The 19,418-nt window shown below is 41.2% G+C and overlaps 1 protein-coding gene across 6 annotated transcripts in view; it reads right to left on the bottom strand.

Annotated features, from left to right (window-relative positions):
• The window catches only part of LOC123350278, a 117,786-nt gene extending 102,491 nt beyond the window's left edge, over positions 1–15,295 (bottom strand). For 5 of the 6 annotated variants that reach the window (XM_044988775.1, XM_044988773.1, XM_044988772.1 and 2 more), the window contains exons 1-4: positions 10,348–10,542; positions 9,327–9,430; positions 2,736–3,077; positions 1,274–1,558 (exon numbers count right to left, since the gene is read on the bottom strand). In XM_044988775.1, the coding sequence (XP_044844710.1) occupies positions 1,274–1,558; positions 2,736–3,077; positions 9,327–9,396 (697 nt within the window). In that variant the 5' untranslated portion in view covers positions 9,397–9,430; positions 10,348–10,542. Of the gene's footprint in view, positions 1–1,273; positions 1,559–2,735; positions 3,078–9,326; positions 9,434–10,347; positions 10,543–15,181 lie in introns of those variants that run through there. The other variant, XM_044988771.1, reaches the window with a different exon arrangement.
• Positions 15,296–19,418: the final 4,123 nt, after the last annotated feature.

Genomic DNA, 19,418 nt, shown 5'->3' with positions numbered 1-19,418 from the left:
CTATTATGGTGTCTTTAAAAAGTTTCCATGCAGCTTGCAGGAATTTCCCTTTTAGCACTGTATCCTTTAATTTTTGTTTAACAACCCCCCTCTTTTTTGTGTAGTTCCTTTTTCTTAACTTAAATGCTACAGTGTTGGGCCACTGTGGCGTTTTCCCCACCACAGGGATGTTAAATTTAATTATATTATGGTCACTATTACCAAGCGGTCCAGCTATATTCACCTCTTGGACCTGATCCTGTGCTTCACTTTGGACTAAATTAAGAATTGCCTCTCCTCTGGTGGGTTCCAGGATCAGCTTCTCCAAGAAGCAGTCATTTAAGGTGTCAAGAAACTTTATCTCTGCATCCTGTCCTGAGGTGATATGTACCCAGTCAATATGGGGATAGTTGAAATCCCCATTATTATTATTACATTTTTTTATTTTAATAGCCTCTCTAATCTCCCTGAGCATTTCAAAGTCACTAACATCATCCTGTTCAGGTGATCTGTAATATAGTCCTACTGCTATAGTCTTATTTTTCAAGCGTGGAATTACTGTCCATAGAGATTCTATAGTACAATTTAGTTAAGATTTTTACTTCATTTGATTCTACGCTTTCTTTCACATATAGTGCCAAGCCCCCACCAGCACGACCTGTTCTGTCCTTCCGATATATTTTAACCCTGGTATTACTGTGTAACATTGATTATCCTCACTGCACAAGGCAGAGCCGCCCAGAGGATTCAGGGAGCCTGGGGCAAAGCAATTTTGGGAGCTCCTTCCATAAAAAAAAAGTTGCAATACTATAGAATACTATAGTCTTGCGGGGGGCCCTGTGCGGCCAGGGGCAAATTGCCTCACTAGACCCCCCTCCCCTCGGGCGGCCCTGGTACCAGGTTTCTGTGATGCCTATTATATCAATATCCTCATTTAATACGAGGCACTCTAGTTCACCCATCTTATATTTAGACCTTTTTAATTTTAAGTGCCAGCAATCTGGTTCCATTTTGGTTTAGGCTCTGGTTTGATTTTGGTTTACCATATTATTGTTTGAAACAATAATAAGGTAAAGGACAACTGGGAAACTTTAGTGAGCACCGGCTGCGGTCTACATGGGCTAATTAATGTGCAACACTTTAATGCGCTTTAGAAATCACACCCCAATAATGCGGGTTGGTGCTCTGTGTAGGCAAGCTTTGAACGGTCTGGTTGGCCACAAGGCAGGTGCGTTTAGCCCTAATTTGTAAGTAAGAGCAGGAATATTTGCTTTGATGGTACTACATCTCCTACCTGAAATTGCAATAACTGTTTTGCGGTGCCTCTTCAGCAAGGGGTTTATTATAGTGCATGAGATGGTGTCAGTAGCAGTATCTGCTACCCTGAGTGTACTATGGATTTGATACAGCTCTGTCACATCTTTCTGGATTCTTGTTTCAGCCATAACAGTTATTTTTTGTCCTGTGCTGTCCGTCCAGCGTACTTCAGGCTGTGGGTACCACCCTTGGGACGCACATCTCAGAGTGGTTGAATTATTCTGCTGATGTTCTATAGTTACGTGAGGTGCAGATCCAAAACCTAAAGTGAAAACCAATTTCAAAAAATGTTAAACAGGCTGAAGAACAAGCTAACAAACCAACCAAAGAGTGCTAATGATGAATGATCACCATCATTACTGTCGCCATGTCCTATTGAATCTGCACTGAACTATAATCTTGCATTTTAAAGTATCTTAAATTCATAGAGAAATTTCCCCTCAAAAGATCACCAAACACTTCACCAGCTGATCCCAAACTGTATGTAGACGTGACTTCGTCGCATGCATGTGACAGCTTCCCTTTTGGGATGGCAGCAGGTTAGTCAAGAAACAGTATTTTCAGAAAAGGGGGGATCCACCTTTCTGTGGGTCCATATTTTGGGCACATTTAGGGGCCCCACTATGTCCCAGTGTAAGTCAGAGCAGCTTTAGGGCTATTCTAACTTACACTTTGTTTCCCATCGTCCCCTATGAGCCCTGGGAAGCAGAGCGTCGCCAAAGCACAGTGTGCTCCAGCCATACCCCTACCAACCCTTAGCCTGCTCCCTCTCCCACAATCCTGACATGCCCCTTACACCACGTCCGGAAGCAAGGCCAGTACAGAGCCCTTACATCAGCTCTGCCCTGGCCAAGGAGACCTCTCTCTGTACAAGGGGTAATATAAATGGTTCATTTCCACGTAAAAGGGCCTTAGTGTAACAGAGAATCAGACGCAGTGTGTACAAACCTCAGGTGGACAGTGACTCTAATGTACTGCCTGGGTGCATGTGTGTGTGTGATGGGAGGTAATGGCCCAGCTTTCCCCCTGTGCTTTAGTCGTTTTATTGCTGTTCTACAACAGCCGCACACACAATGCAGGGGGATGAGGCTTGCACATGCCACCAGCAAAAAGCCAGAGAAAAAGGTACATGAGGTATCCATGCTGTGTGCATACACTGGGTATAATTTGCATATACTGTGGGAGATGGACACCAAACTGCTGAAGCTTCTCTGACTCCCAGTCCATCACTTCCTCTGCCCACCTCCCATAACATTGCACACACGTGAGTGTTTCTCCTTCCCCTGCCAGCTGATGAACCCTCCCTGTTGGGAGGAAAGGATTAAATGGAAATACAGCTGCTACACACAGGGCAAGGCAATGGAGAATCAGCGCCACTGTGATCAGTGCAGCATTGTTCCCTGCCAGCAACACTTTTGTATCAACATCTCCATGCTTACCTGGAACAGTCACCTGGGCAATAGCTTCTTGATAGACACCATCGCTTGTCACGGCACACACATACTGCCCATTATCTTCTACTTGCACTGGAAAGAGCTTCACCCTAGCGACTCCATTCCTATATCGTCCTTTGATCCTATGTTGGTCCTCAGCCAAGCCCAACTCAGTCTCTTTTTCTGTGCTATTGTAAAAATATAATGTCGTATTTTTGTTCCTTTCCAATTTGTACCAATGCACTTGAATGTTAGCGGGGATCTGGCCTATGAGATGGCAGGACAATGTCACAGCTTGCCCAACCAAGACAACTGCAGGATTAACATGTACAGTAACAGTAAAATCACCTGCAAGAAAGGAAATAAATCATGATCACTGATTTTCTTCAAAAGCTTGACATTGGTGTAGAGAAAACAAAAGAAAAACTAGATGCAATTTCTGAGACACAACAACAGTGCTATCTTTCCTGGGAGAAACTCACCCCATCTAACCTAATTATCCCCCTTCAGAATGGAACTCCTCACTGATAGCTCAGCTATGCACAGATTTGAGCACGAGGTGGAGCAGACTGAACTTCTCAGGGGTCGGTGCAGGAGGCATAGTCCCTCCTGAAGTTCCAGGCAGAGAAGGAGCCTGTGCCATCATTAAAGATGTTACAGTATGTTCTCATCTCAGTGGCTGGCCAGCATGGTGAGGTGCAAAGCAGAGCTAAGGCTAGACTTGGCCAAATTCAATCTTTAAAATAAATAATTTTGATGGATAATATCAATGTTTATTTTTAATAATTTTTTCTGTTTTTAATCCACTGAAATTTTCAAGAGTTTTGCAGATTTACGGATTTTAAGAATGTTTTTATTTGTATCAATTTAAATTTTCACAGTTGCAGGAAATTATGGAGGGGCACACAATGGGGACATGTAGCGGGGTAGTCACCCGCTCCTGGCCTGAAAAGGGTTAAAAGCCTGCCCTTGGAGAGGGCTGGGGCTGGAAGCCTTAAGATGGGCTGATTAAGGAGGCAGCCTCAGCTGTGGCCATGCCCCAAACAGACCCAGCTGGAAACAAGCTGATTCCCAAGACACCAGCAGGTGGCCCTGCAGGGGTGAGTCCCACATCGCTACAGGGCTGGTCAGACCATTAAAGTTTATAAGCATTAAAACAGAAACTGTCAACTACATATATAAATATTTTAGCATTAAGTCAAACTAATTTCTTACTTTGCATCTCTGAATATTTTAATTAGCAGTGATGGAGATATTTTTCATCAGTTTGTGTGTGTACAGTAAAATTGACATTTTATTGACATATACTGATTAAAAATCTAAGCCTAGTTATTGCCCTGCTTTCTGCCCAACCCTTTTGGGTGGCTTATGCCTCTGTAAGAAGTAGGAGGGAGAAGTCCCTGAGCACAGGAAAAGCAATTGTGGTCTTCAAGGTGATGAACAGCCTGTAGAGTTTTGCTGGGAAAACTCCCCCAGCCAGCCCGGCTAAGTTCACCTTTCATCTCCGTAGGGAAACTCAGCCCTTTTCTAATGCTCTAAGGCAATCTAAGTTACCCTAGTTAAGTTACATAGTTTATGTCACTTACATCCACGTAATTTACATCAACTTAACAAGGTGCTCTCCCATTGATATACTTTCTGCTATTCTCTTTCAGGTGGATTAATTAAGTCTATCGGAGAGCACTCGCCTATTGACTTATCACGTCTTCACCAGACCCATTAAATCAACGCCACTGCATAGATCACAGGGGTGCCAATTCAGCCCCTAGTGTAGATAAGGCCTCAGTCACCACATGGCACCACTGCTCTGGGTGCTGGTTCAGGGATGGCTCCTGTTGTGAGTGTGTCTGAGCCCTAGGGTGGGAGATGTTGTAATCTGCACCTTGAGTCCTCCCCATCCTCGTTTGTGATGAGAGGAAATGCTGGGACCAGTAGCAGCCTCATTCCTGCCAGCAGCAATCATCAGCCCTTCTGCAGTGACTGAGGAGGCCAGATCCATCTCTGACCCTGAGGATCATTCACAGAGTGCACCATCTTTAGTTAGATAGTCAGGGAGATTGTTTGTGAGACCCCCCCTACTGCCTGAACTGTGTCCTCAAACCAGGGGGTGAGGGTGTAGAGATTTCATTACCTGCTGCCCATTAAACCTGTGGAGGGACTTACTGCCTTATCCACATATGAGTCATTTGGGCGGCACTGAGCCCAGTTAGCCAAACTGTTAACTGCTGCTGCACAGAAGATATTGTGGTCACAGGTCATCAAGGGTTTCTACAAAGTACACAGACTAACAGGACACTCAATTTTATGTTTGCTATGTTGAGTCATGTGATTGGGGAAATTCATCAGTATTATCTGTGTGTGCACCGGTGACCCTAAGAGTAGGGTTTTACCGTGTCATGTAATTTGTATTATTTCTTGGGAGTCTCCAATTATCTGCCATGCAGGTGAGGGTTATCCTGGGATAGAATGTCCATTTGGCAAATAATTCCAAATGATAGATATATTTGAGAATTTTACTTTCTACTTGGGGAAATGTGTGGGCAGATAATGAGAGGGCAATCATCACATATAGTGAAATATGCACTCAGCCCTATTTATCACTAAAGACCTAAAGGAAGACATTCCAATTCATAAAAGTAATGCAACATTAGCATATGTAATGCAGTATAATTATAGTTGGAAAAAAAATTCCCTTCCATGGAGAGGTTTTTTTTTGTTATTAAACTAAAACCGATTTTTTTTTAAACAAAAGTCAGCAAGGTTGTTTTTTTTCTTTTCCTAAAAAAAATGGGGTTAAGGTGTTTCTAATGAAACATCAGAAAAATTTGATTGAGGCAGACACTTTCTACATAAAAAATAATTCAGTCAAAACCCCAATTTTCTACTAAAATAGTTCTGATGGATAATATTTTGACCAGCTCTCATACAGTGTGAGTGATTTGGAGCTTTTGGCCAAAATATTCCAAATAGGGACCTAAAGAGAGACTCTTAAATAGAAGTCAGATAGTCTTATTTAGGTATGTAAATATGGCTGAAATTCATCCAAAAAGTTATAACAATTGGAGTCTGTGATGAGCTCTTCAGGTTTTGAGGGTGGCGGTGGTGGTGGCGGTGTGTGTGTATGTAAGTAAGAGAGAGAGAAGGTGGGGAGAGAGAAAAATACATTGGTGGTGGCAACAGTGGTTGTAGCCATTCTCTGATCAGACTGTACACATGAATATAACAAACCAGTAGCTCCTTTCCTAGATCACTGATAAAACCATTGGCAGGTAGCTACCCCCCTTCATGTGCAGGTGATACAAAAGCCTTTCTAAGCAATCTCTCATCCTGAGTGACCCCCATCATTAATGATCTGGATGATGGGATGGACTGTATCCTCAGCAATTTCGCAGATGACACTAACCTAGGGGGAGAGTTAGGTACGCTGGAGGGTAGGAATAGGGTCCAGAGTGACCTAGACAAATTAGAGGATTGGGCCAAAAGAAATCTTATGAGGTTCAGCAAGGACAAGTGCAGAGTCCTGCACTTAGAACAGAAGAATCCCATGCATTGCTAGAGGCTGAGGACCAACTGGCTAAGCAGCAGTTCTGCAAAAATAAAAAAGAAAAAAAGACCTAAGTATTACACTGGACAAGAAGGTGGATATGAGTTGACAGTGCGCCCTTTGTTTATTGGCCTGCATTAGTAGGAGCATTGCCAGCAGATTGAGAGGAGTGATTATTCCCCTCCATAAGGCACTGGTGAGGCCACATCTGGAGTATTGTGTCCAGTTTTGGGCCCCCCACTACAGAAAGGATGTGGACAAACTGGAAAGAGCCCAGCAGAGGGCAACAAAAATGACTAGGGGGCTGGGGCACATGATTTATGAGGAGAGGCTGAGGGAACTGGGTTTATTTAGTCTGCAAAAGAGAAAAGTGAGGGGGGATTTGATAGCAGCCTTCAACTACCTGAAGGGGGGGGGATGTTTTGATGAATGTGATTTAAGATAAAAGCCAGTGGAAACAATGAGAAATAATCTTCCTCGTTCCAGCAGCAGATGTGCTTCACTGTGTGTGAACAAAGATAAAGGTTCCAGTGTTGCTCTCATTTACACGTGTACAACCGAAGTGAAGCTAATAAGGGACTAATGGGGTTAACAGAGGGCAGAATTTGCCCTGAATATATTCACTACATTGCATGTGCTCCACAAAGAGAGAGACTGAGCTCCAGCCAAAGACCCAATCACTGCACCTTTACAGAGTGTGTCTCAGCCTGAATAATCCATCACTCTTCACAAACTTTAAAAGAAAAAAAATCAACCAAAAATGGACAAATATCACTGTTCTTTGTCATTAACAGATGGCTGCCATACTAACGGTGGCATAGTTCAGCAAAAGGGCACATGAAGGACTCATTTTGTGTAGCAACTAATGTGTGCAACTGCCCCATCTGCTCAGCGATAAATATATTATATTAATAAGATGGCAAGAAAAGAAAGAAAATATATGGAATTCCCACAGGACTCTATTTGCAGGACAATGACAGTAACATGTAAATATATTACAGTGTTCCAGTCCTCTCCTGGAGCTGTCCCTTTCCTGAGCCCAAAAGAGCTAGTGTATCTCATGTATCTCTTTATTATGAATTTTAAGTTCACACATGAAGAGAAAACTACAATTCCATCAGAACTCATTTGCTACTCTCAGCCTTTGGTTTTCTGTATTTGTTTTTGTATCTCTTCAATAATATCCAGAAGACAGCGCTGGTACCAGTGTCTCATCCAGTGAGGGAGATGAGGGGGTCAAGGACATGAAATGACGCTAACTGACAACAACTACTAATTATAACAGCACATTCAAAGAGGGAACAAGCTGAGAGCATGGTCCCACCATTGAGCCTGCACAGTAAGAAGGAACTGAAGGATGCATGGATGAAGGATGCTCCACCCTTTATCCCCCTGGCCCAGAGCATGAGGGAAACCAGGGCACAAGCGAGGTCCCCTCTTCTGGTAACATTAGCAAAAACTCTCTGGAACTGGCACATGAGAAACACACCTAATGTAATGGGCATAGGCAATTACTCAAAGCAGAACAAAGATGGCTTATCACAATGGAATCAAGTCTGACAGTCCAAAAAGATGAGATAGAGAATAAGCAAAAATACCTCCTTTTTCAGCTGATGTTTTTGGTTTATTTCTGTTTCAGCCACAAAATTTTGGTAATTAAGTTTACAACGAAAATTGAAATTTTCTTTGGAAACAATTGACTCCATTAGTGAATGAGTTATTGTAACCAGGGTTAACTCTGTTTAGCTTAGTAGCTCTGAAAGTTCACAGGGCACTGTGGAGGGGGTCTCTGCCAACAATTGAAACTCCCCTTTAGACTGTGATGTGGGAAAGCACAGATGCCTAACCTCTACATTATTATGAAACTCCTCTGTGCCGTATTCCCTGTTTATAGCAAATTTGCCTTTCTGCTTTTGTCCTGACACCTGGGCTGCTCCAAGACAGAACAGAAAAGTCTCCCCATGGAAGGCAGCTCCAGAACATTTCATGGTGAAAACTGAAACCTCAGCAGTTAAGGAGCAAACAATTCTTGCATGGTGGGATGGACAGCCGGGTTAGAGTTATACACACACACACACAATGTTTATTTTTAAGCATTTTTTATGCTTATTGAAATTTTCAGAGTTTTGCAGAATTATAGGGTTTAGACTTTTTAAAAAAATTGTATCAATTTAAAATTTCAGAGATTCATGAAATTTGAAGGGAGACAAACACAGCCAATTATTTAATGACTATAGATTCTGGGATTCAAAAGTGAAAGCATTTAACCATTAAAACAGAAACTGTTAAAAGCGTATGTTGAAATCTTAGCCTTAAATCAAACTCTAAGAAATTCTCAAGCCCCATTTCTGTTACTTTACCTCTCTGAGTATTTTGATTAGCAGCAACGGAAATATTTTCTCATCAGTTTGTGTGCATTCAGTGAAATCGACATTTATCAGCATTTACTGATACCAATAAAAATCTAATCCTTCCAAGCTTAGTTATGGTCCTGCTTTCTGCCTAACCCCTTTGGGTGGCTTGTGCCTCCAGAAGAAGTAGGAGAGAGTAGTCCCTGGATGCAAGAAAAGCAATTGTACCTGGCCATTGCCAATCTTTCTGTTACTTTGGAATCATATCAATCATTCTGTTATTTTAGGCTTCTCCTAACAATAACTACTGGTAGGGTAATGTCCCTTCTAAGCAGCAGTGTCACTGTGCTTTCATCCTGAAACACGGCTCTCTGTACTTTTCAGCAGCTTGAGGAGCGTGACTAATGACTTGTGTTCAGACCAGGAGCTTGTATGGTCATTCCCCTCTCCCTCGGTTAATGAAGCAGGGTCACAGAGATTTTACACACATCTGAGATCATGTAAAAACAGCTGAGGAGATAGACAGGCTCCAGAACACAGTGATGTTATACCCACCACAATGCTATTAGATCTATCAAATGTTGGTTGGATTTCCTTCTTTTTATTGCATCATGGTTTCCTTACAAAGTTTTTAGATAGGCAGCAATGGATATGTATATATTTATTATCTGAATAATAATTAATAAAAAATGGTGTTCTTACCCCAAAACCATTTCAAGACAAAAAGCAATGGAACACTGGAGATGGACAATATTTTGACTCCTAGGTGCATTGTGAAGTGATTGCAATATAATTCATCCAACTCTCTGCTAATGGAAATAGAAAACATCACAAACTGTAGCATGAGGTGTACACACAACTAGAGCTGGTCAGGAATTCTTCTACAATGTGACTGCATCCAGAAATGCTTATTCATCAAAACCAAACAACAGGCCTGGCCAGGGGGGTCTGGACTCCTGTATCAGAGGACTTCCCAAACTTTGGGGGACTCCCCATACATCCAAAGGAGTCTCTAGAACTTGGGGCAGCCAGCTGCTCGATTTAATTTTGGGAAAGCTGAATTAAAACCATTTGATTTTAAATAAATATTTTTTTCAGAATTTCCTTTATGTGAGAAATTTCAACCTTTCCACTTTTTGTTCTGAATCAAAATTAAAACTTTCAAAATTTCAGACTTTACAACAGAATGGAAGTTTTGAATTTTGACCAGCTCTATACAAAACTGCATTCATTTTACATGACAACTTTTACTTTCCTGAAAAACAAAACACTAAGAAAAGATTATCCTTTGTGGAAGTAGACTGAGGGAAGACATGGTAATTCCTGTAATATTTACTTAACCCTGGACACTTTCCCCTGTCAGTGGCTGCATGTAAACTCAGCACATTCAGTGATTCTATTCTGGATTATGTGAAATATGCTGATTTTTCAAGCCAAGGTGCTAACAGCAAAATGGTCTCACTAAAAAAGTGAAACAAAACAAACCAATTAGTACTAATCTCCTCCTTTGCTGAATGGGGTTTGTGTAGTGCAGATATGACATGGCATCACCATTGTGGTCTGTAGAACAAGACTGGGGAATTTGTGCTTCTTTTTTTTAATTATTATTATTAATAATTATTATTATTTCTGCGGCAGATGTTATGATCTCCGCTGATCTCACATGAGAACTTTTCACTAACACAAAAATTATTTAAAAGAAAAAATTCAAATTCTAACTCACAGCGTATTGTCTTGTAAATTCACTGTATTTCTGTTTCCAGAGATGCTGATTCAGCTGCTACTCAGAGGACAGTCACACACCCTGTAAAGTAGAGAGCAACATAGGAGAACTAAATATTTAATGTCTTCATGAATGAGCCTGGAAAAATCAGCCATGTAGTAATAATTTCTGTACAGCTACTGCAGTATTTTTCTTCCCAGAGGGCTTCACAAACATAAGAAACTCAAATATCAGTTACTTCCTCCTACAAAGTGCAAAGTACAATGCTGCTAGAACAGGAATTTAACACTTCATTCACCTGACTGCTACCTTTAAACTCTGCCACTGGGTAATTGCTGCTAGTGAAGCCAGAGCGGTTATTTCCCAAAGTTATTTGTTAAGTGAGGAATGAATAATGAAAGCAGCTTTCTCGGGGCGGGGGGAGGGTGGAAAGGGAGCAGGTAGGGCTGTGGATTTATTGCTCTGCAAAATAGGAATTTTGAGCTGTGCCCTGAAAACAGAGGGTGAGAACACAGTATAGCTGTGTGCAGCAGTTCACCACAGATACTCACTGGTTTGTTGTTTAATGCAACCTAGACAGAGCTACTATAAGATATAGTTGGGATTATGCTTTCCAATGTGCATTACTTTGCATTTATCAACACTAAATTTCAAATAGGATGAAATTCAAAAAGGACATGTTCAAAGTACACCATTTAGGAAGGAACAATCAGTTGCACACATACAATATGGGAAATGGCTGCCTAGAAAGGAGTACTATGGAAAGGGATCTGGGGGTCATAGCAGATCAAAAGCTAAACATGAGTTTAATGCTCTCACAAAAAAAGTGAGCATTCTTCTGGGATATATTAGCAGGGGTGTTGTAAGCAAGACCCGAGACATAATTCTGCTCTACTCCATGCTGATTAGGCCTCAATTTGAGTGTTGTGTCCAGTTCTGGGAGCCACATTTCAGGAAAGATGTGGACAAATTAGTGAAAGTCCAGAGAAGAGCAACAAAAATGACTAAAGGTCTAGAAAACTTGACCTATGAGGGAAAATTAAAAAAACTGGGTTTGTTTAGTCTGGAGAAGAGAAGACTGAGAGGAGACGGGATAATTGTTTTCAAGTATGTAAAAGGTTGTTACAAGGAGGAGGAGGAAAAATTGTTTTTCTTAACCTCTGAGTTTAGGACAAGAAGCAATGGGCCTAAATTGCAGCACAGGAGGTTTAGGTTGCACATTAGGAAAAACTTTCTAACTATCATGGTGCTTAAGCATTGGAACAGGTTAGACATACACCTGTCAGGGATGGTCTAGATAATACTTAGTCCTGTCATGAGTGAGGGGACTTGACTAGATGACCTCTCAAAGTCCCTTCCAGTTCTATGATTCTATTATTAGATTTTTTGATGTTTTCCTATATCTTGTTTGAAGTTTATAAATGTGAACTAATTAGCTTGTAGGTGCCTAAATTCTGCTCCTGTCTCACAATGATTCCTTACTGATATTGAACAAGCTAACAAACCAGCCAAAGAGTGCTAATGACGAATGATCACCATCATTACAATTGATATTGACTTTTACAAATCAGCAGCCTCACTATCCCTGCTATGAAACTGACCTAAGAACTTTACCTCATAGCTATATGCATGTCTTTTAACCACAGTAACTCATTTTTCTTTTATTAATACATCTTAGATGTAGTTAATAAGGATTGGCTGTAAGCATGTATTTTGGTGAGATCTGAAATATTCATTGATCTGGTGGGCAATGTGTCCAGACTTTTGGGATTGGTAGAACTTTAGATATGGTGAGTAAGATTTGTAGTAATCCCGCACTGTACTGGACTTGGCTTTGTGGATGGGAGCCAGTAGTTGCGATGTTTAAAGGAGACCGTATTTTGTCTTGTTGATAACCAGTATGATAATACAGAGGCTGTTTTGTTACCGGAATTTAAGTATAAAGTAAACCAGCAGTTTGGGGGATTGTCTGCCCTATTGCTTGCAGTTTTTCATGAGGATTCATTGTCAGTGTGGCTGTTCCAGTCACATATAGGAGTTCATAAACATGAGATTTTTCATGGGAAAATATTGGTTTATATCATTATTTTTCAGTGGAGCACCCTGAATGCTCCCTAAGGGCACAAATGAACAACCCAAGAACACACTAGGAGTGACCTCCCAGAAGACAGCACTCTTAGAAACTGTGAGAATGTTAAGGAAGTCAAAGAATGAGTTCATATGGATGTCTAAAATTCCAGAATTCTGCAGAGTATTTAACAAAACTCTGGGCTACCAAACCTACACAGTTGGTTCATAGTCAGGAGTTATCAGTGATTCATACGGATACATTTTTCACAGTAGTTTTCTTGTTTTTATGCTTAAAGGCCTTGTAAGTTGTGAAAGCTGTTTGGTTTTTGTTTTTGTTTTTAAATCCCCATGATATAATATTGAGGGATAATAATGTGTTTTTGTTTTGTTTCATTTCAAATTGAAATCTTTTTCACCACTGAATGCAATAGATTAACTGAACACTGTCCATGATTTGTTTGCTGCTTTTTTTTTTCTGATTTTTTTTCCCCACACTCTAGAACTTTACAAAACTTCTCCAATAGAAGAATAGAAGAAAAAAGGAAAGAAATGAAAATGAGAAAAAGGAGAAAAGGGTCAGGAAATGGGGAGAAACAAAAACTCAAAAAAGCAAAAACTGAATGTTGTGGTCTGTGAAACCCCAAAATGAATCAAAGTTTTCTATTAAAGTGAAAAACATCATTTAATTTCATTCTGAAAATTTTCTATGAAAAATTGAAACATTTCACATTAAGTTTATTTGTTTAAAATTTCTCACAAATAAAATTGGGGAGTTTAACTAGCTCTGATCTTCTGTCACTTTTAAAACTTTCTTATATACATTTTATAATCCACCTGTCCCCAAATAACGGATTTTTTTATTTGTTTGTTTGTTTGTTTTCCTTTTTAATAGAATAAAAGAATATCAGGGTTGGACGGGACCTCAGGAGGTCATCTAGTCCAACCTCATGCTCAAAGCAGGACCAATTCTCAACTAAATCATCCCAGCTCGGGCTTTGTCAAGCCTGACCTTAAAAACCTCTTAGGAAGGAGATTCCACTACTTCCCTAGGGAACCCATTCCAGTGCTTAACCACCCTCCTAGTGAAGAAGTATTTCCTAATATCCAACCTAAACCTCCCCCACTGCAACTTGAGACCATGACTCCTTGTTCTGTCATCTGCTGCCACTGAGAACAGTCTAGATCCATCTTCTTTGGAACCCCCTTTTCAGGTAGTTGAAAGCAGCTATCAAATCCCCCCTCATTCTTCTCTTCTGCAGACTAAACAATCCCAGTTCCCTCAGCCTCTCCTCATAAGTCATGTGCTTCAGCCCCCTAATCATTTTTGTTGCCCTCTGTTGGACTCTTTTCAATTTTTCCACATCCATCTTGTAGTGTGGGGCCCAAAACTGGACCCAGTGCCCCAGATGAGGCTTCACCATTGTTGAATAGAGGGGAATGATCACATCCCTCGATCTGCTGGCAATGGGCCTACTTATACAGCCCAAAATGCCATTATCCTTGTTGGCAACAAGGGCACACTATTGACTCATATCCAGGTTCTTATCCACTGTAACCCCTAGGTCCTTTTCTGCAGAACTGCTGCCTAGCCATTCAGTCTCTAGTCTATAGCAGTGCATGGGATTTTTCCATCCTAAGTGCAAAACTCTGCACTTGTCCTTGTTGAACCTCATCAGATTTCTTTTGGCCTAATCCTCTAATTTGTCTAAGTCCTTCTGTATCCTATCCCTACCCTCCAGTGTATCTACCACTCCTCCCAGTTTGGTTTTCTTCCCCCTTAAAGCTCCAAAAACAACTGCCAACTACTAGGAGAGTGAATGCTATTAATTCTGTAAATTATGCATCTCCTCACTTGAAGCAACACCAGTTAAACATGAATTATGCAAAAGCCCCTTTTTTTGGTCTCTCTCTTCTTTTCACTAACTGACCCCCAGCTGTCTACCCATCCCATGTACACATAGTATATTTTGCATCAAGATATACTTTCTGATATATTTCTTAGTGAAGAGAGAGAAACAATAACGGGAAACTTGGAAATGGCAGAGGTGCTTAATGACTTCTTTGTTTCGGTCTTCACCAAGAAGTTTGATGGTGACAGGACACATAACATAGGGAATTCTAGTGGAAATGAGGTAGGTTTAGAAGTTAAAATAAAAAAAAGAACAAGTTAAAAATTACTTAGAAAAGTTAGGTTTCAGAGTAGCAGCCGTGTTAGTCTGTATCCGCAAATAGAACAGGAGTACTTGTGGCATACAGAGAACATGATACAATTAACTCAGGCTTAAACAGAGACTGGGAATGGTTGGGTCATTACACTAATTGACTCTATTTCCCTATGTTAAGTTCTCCTCACACCTTCTATGGGTCATCTTAATTATCACTTCAAAAGTTTTTTTTCTCCTGGTGATGATAGCTCATCTCAATTGATTAGACTCTTCCTATTGGTATGCATACTTCCACCTTTTCATGTTCTCTGTAAGTATAAATATCTCCTATCTGTGTGTTCCACTCTATGCATCAGAAGAAGTGAGCTGTAGCTCACGAAAGCTCATGATGAAATAAATTTGTTAGTCTCTAAGGTGCCACAAGTACTCCTGTTCTTTTTTTAAGAAAAGTTAGATGTCTGCAAGTCACCAGGACCTGATGAAATGCAAGAAGTAACTTCTAAAAATCCAAAATCTACAGTAAATATAAGAAACTTATTTTAAAAATCACTTCTCCAGATTATAAATTACATTCACACACAGCAAGTTAGTGTACTCACCTCAGAATTCTCTCTGCAGACACAAATAAGCCCGCCAAAATCCGTTGGACTGTAAAAGCAGGTGAGGGCAAAGAGCAAATGTATAAACAAGCTCTCAAGAAACATGAGAAGGGCCTGGAAGAAAATGAAAGAAAAATGCTGTGTGTGTGCGCGCATGTGCGTGTTCGTCTATCTGTCTCCTACCCCATCCAGGTAGGAGTTTTATTTCCAGAATCCACCGGCCCCAAGATCTTTACATTGGCTTTCCAAAAAGAAGAACAAGTTAAAATTACTTTAAAAAGTTAGATGTCTACAAGTCACCAGGGCCTGATGAAATGCATCCTAGAATACTCAAAGAGCTGATAGAGGAGGTATCTGAGCCTTTAGCTATCATCTTTGAAAAGTCTTGGAAGTCAGGAGATATACCAGAAGACTGGAAAAGGGCAAATATAGTGCCCATCTATAAAAAAGGGAAATAAAAACAACCCAGGAAACTACAGACCAGTCAGTTTAGCTTCTGTGCCAAGGAAGATAATGGAGCAATTAATTAAGGAATTCATCTGCAATCATCTGGAAGACAATAAGGTGATAGGTAATAGCCAGCATGGATTTGTAAAGAACAAATCATGTCCAACCATTCTGATAGCTTTCTTTGATAGGATATCAAGCCTTGTGGATAAGGGAGAAGCGGTGGATGTGGTATATCTAGATTTTAGTAAAGCGTTTGATACGGTTTCACATGACCTTCTTATCAATAAACTAGGGAAATACAACCTAGATGGGGCTACTATAAGATGGGTGCATAATTGGCTTGAAAAACGTCTTCAGATATTAGTTATTAATGGTTCACAATCATGCTGGAAGGGCATAGCAAGTGGGGTTCCACAGGGGTCTCTATTTTGGCATAGAGAGTATGATTATTAAGTTTCCCGATGATACGAAGCTGAAGGGGTTGCAAGTGCTTTGGAGGATAGGGCTATAATTCAAAATGATCTGGACAAACTAGAGAAATCATCTGAGGTAAATAGGATGAAGTTTAATTAGGAAAAATGTAAAGTACTCCACTTGGGAAGGAACAATCAGATGCACACATACAGAATGAGAAGTGATTGTATAGGAAGGAATAGTGCAGAAAGGGATCTAGGGGTTATAGTGGACCACAAGCTAAATATGAGTCAACAGTGTGACACTGTTGCAAAAAACAAACAAACATGATTCTGGGATGCATTAACAGGAGTGTTGTGAGCAAGACACAAGAGGTCATTCTACTGCTCTACTCTGCATTGATTAGGCCTCAATTGGAGGAACCACATTTCAAGAAAGATGTGGAAAAATTGGAGAAGGTCCAGAGAAGAGCAACAAAAATGATAAAAGGCCTAGAAAACATGGGCTATGAGGGAAGACTGAAAGAATTGGGCTTGTTTAGTTTAGAAAAGAGAAGACTGAGGTGGGACTTAACAGTTTTCAAGTATCTAAAAGGGTGTTTCAAGGAGAAGAGAGAGAAATTGTTCTCCTTGGCCTCTGATGATAGGACAAGAAGCAATGGACTTAAATTGCAGCAAGGGAGGTTTAGGTTGAGCATTAGGAAAAACTTCCTAACTGTCAGGATGGTGAAACACTGGAATAAATTGCCAAGGGCGGTTGTAGAATCCCCATCACTGACAGCAGGTTGGACAGACATCTATCAGGGATGATCTAGATGGTGCTTGGTCCTGCCGTGAGGGCAGGGGACTGGACTTGCTGATCTCTCAAGGTCTCTTCCAGTTCTTGTTTTTCTATGATTTCTATGATCTGATACGCAAACTATTGTGAAAAATAAAAGTATGTTTGTATTCGAAAGCTCTAAAGACACGTCTAGTTCTCTCATCTCCACAGCTCTGTCAGAGCAAATTTCTGCCTTAAAGCTCTAATAAGAAAAGATGAGAGTTTTTGGTTACAACTTGCCTCTTTTGGTAAAATAAATAAATAAAATAAAATACACCCAAAATGAAGTGCTTGCCTCTCCTTAGCATTACAACACTGAACCCTACATTATGTGACAAGGAAATTACTGTCTATTGCTTTCTTCTACACACTCAGCAAGATCCAGTTAATACAGATCAATCTTAGTCCAATCTCTGTATTTGCATAAAACTCCTTCTGATCATATGCCATTGTTTTATGAATGCATTGCATTTTTCCCCCATCTTCAGTTATAAAATCATTCCTGTGATGCATCTAAACTTTAACTCCAGTCATTCCAATTACTCCAGAAACAAGAAGTAACTTTAAAAAATCCCAAATCTACAGTAAATATAAGAAACTTATTTTAGAAATCACTTCCCTGGATTATAAATTACATTCACACACAGCAAGTTAGTGTACTCACCTCAGAATTCTCTCTGCAGACACAAATAAGCCCGTCAAAATCCGTTGGACTGTAAAAGCAGATGAGGGCAAAGAGCAAATGTATAAACAAACACCCAGGAAACATGGGAGGGGCCTGGAGGAGAATGAAAGAAAAATGCTGTGTGGGGGGAGGGTGGGTGTGGGTGTGTGGTTTGTATCCTACTCCATCCAGGTAGGCATTTTATTCCCAGAATCCACAGGCCCCAAGATCTCTACTTTGGTGTACGTGAATACAGGAAGTGCAGGGCAATGATGAATTGTCTCAGTGCACAATCTCCCCCATAAGGATAAAGTCTAATGAGCCCTTGAAGTGGCTACGCCTTGGCTTTCCAACCATGGAAATATCCCAGCATAGACGGGCACTTTCACAGAGCTCAGGACAGATGCTGAAGTGGCAGTATCCCTCTGTATGAACACTTCAGCCTGGAATCCACAATGCTAGTCTGCATCACTCAGGAGCCTGTGTTGTGTCTCCCTGTAACGGGGCTGGGCGTATCAATTAAGTTCCCAGGTAACACTTTGCCCTGTCCCTAGCATCCATTTCTGCTGGTTGGTCCATTCAAATAGCAGCCCCTCTTCCAGCAGATACTAACTCAGACCTCCAGGCAAGTCACCTTTGAAGTCCACCCCTTTCCCAGCTGACGGATTCCAACAAAATATAGAAGTCAAACGTCCCCCCCGAAAATGCCTCCAGCCCACTCCAGGCTTCCATAAGCCTTGCACCCTTTGCTCAGGGCTTCCAGTGCCTTTATCCTCCCTATCTTTGGGGGGTCTCAGGGCCATGCCACCCTCTTGGGTGACTGGTAGAGGATCCTGCATCCTCCCTCTCCATCGAGTTCCAAACCAGGGCCCCACAAGCGGCAGTGAGATCAAGGAGAGCCCCAAGGCTGCCTCCTGGTCCACTTCCTGCCACTTACTTTCCCAGTCCAGAGTGCAGTGGAAGTGTCACAAACAATCCAGCAGAAGATGGAAGGAAGGGTTCCCTAATCCTTAAAGACAAGCTAGTCACTCCTCTGGGGCCTGATGTAGCTGCTGTTTTCCTCTTCCTTCCTCTCAGCGCAGACTCCTATTATACACTTACTCAGGAGTTCTCAAGATAAGTTTGTCCTATCCTCTCTGCTGCCTTCTCCTAACCCCCCCACTCCCCACCACTCAGCTGTCTCTTTTTTCAAACTCCTCCTCCACTTACAACTGGTTCTGTTGGTGTGATGGAGCAGGGCCACCCAAGTCCAGAAGTGCTCCTTAATCCATCTGTCCTAGTGTGGGGTTTCTATACCTCCATCACACTCCCCTTCAGTGGCATGGAATGGGAGGATTGCAGGAATTTTTATCATTATTCACTCTTACTGGAGTGTCTAGTTGAAATTTCATGAGTTTTCCAGACGCATAATGGTACTCAAAATGTGTGTCTCCCAGCTCCACATCCTGCAGGCTGACACCCTGTTACATGCACCTTTGCAAATTCATATATTTCAAGGCCAGAAGACACTGTTGAGATCATCTAGTCTGACCTGCATAACAGGACAGAGAACTTCTCCCAGTCATTTCTGCATTAAGCTCATAACTTCTGGTTGAACTGTAGCATCTCTTTGAAAAAGACATGCAGTCCTATTTCACTGATGGCAAATTCACCACATCCCTAGGCCGTCACTTAATCTGTCTACATCAGTAATACAAGTTTATATCTTCTATTTCTAACTTCAGATATAAGAATGATACACGCATACAAATATCAGAGGGGTAGCCGTGTTAGTCTGGTTCTGTAGAAGCAGCAAAGAATCCTGTGGCACCTTATAGACTAACAGACGTTTTGCAGCATGAGCTTTCGTGGGTGAATACCCACTTCTTCGGATGCAAGTCTTTGCATCCG

The sequence above is a fragment of the Mauremys mutica genome, chromosome 15, assembly GCF_020497125.1.
Source record: "Mauremys mutica isolate MM-2020 ecotype Southern chromosome 15, ASM2049712v1, whole genome shotgun sequence".
In the NCBI taxonomy this organism is placed as follows: domain Eukaryota; kingdom Metazoa; phylum Chordata; order Testudines; family Geoemydidae; genus Mauremys; species Mauremys mutica.
The sequence above is the reverse complement of the archived record's forward strand: the minus strand, read 5'-3'. Positions and strand labels throughout refer to the sequence as shown.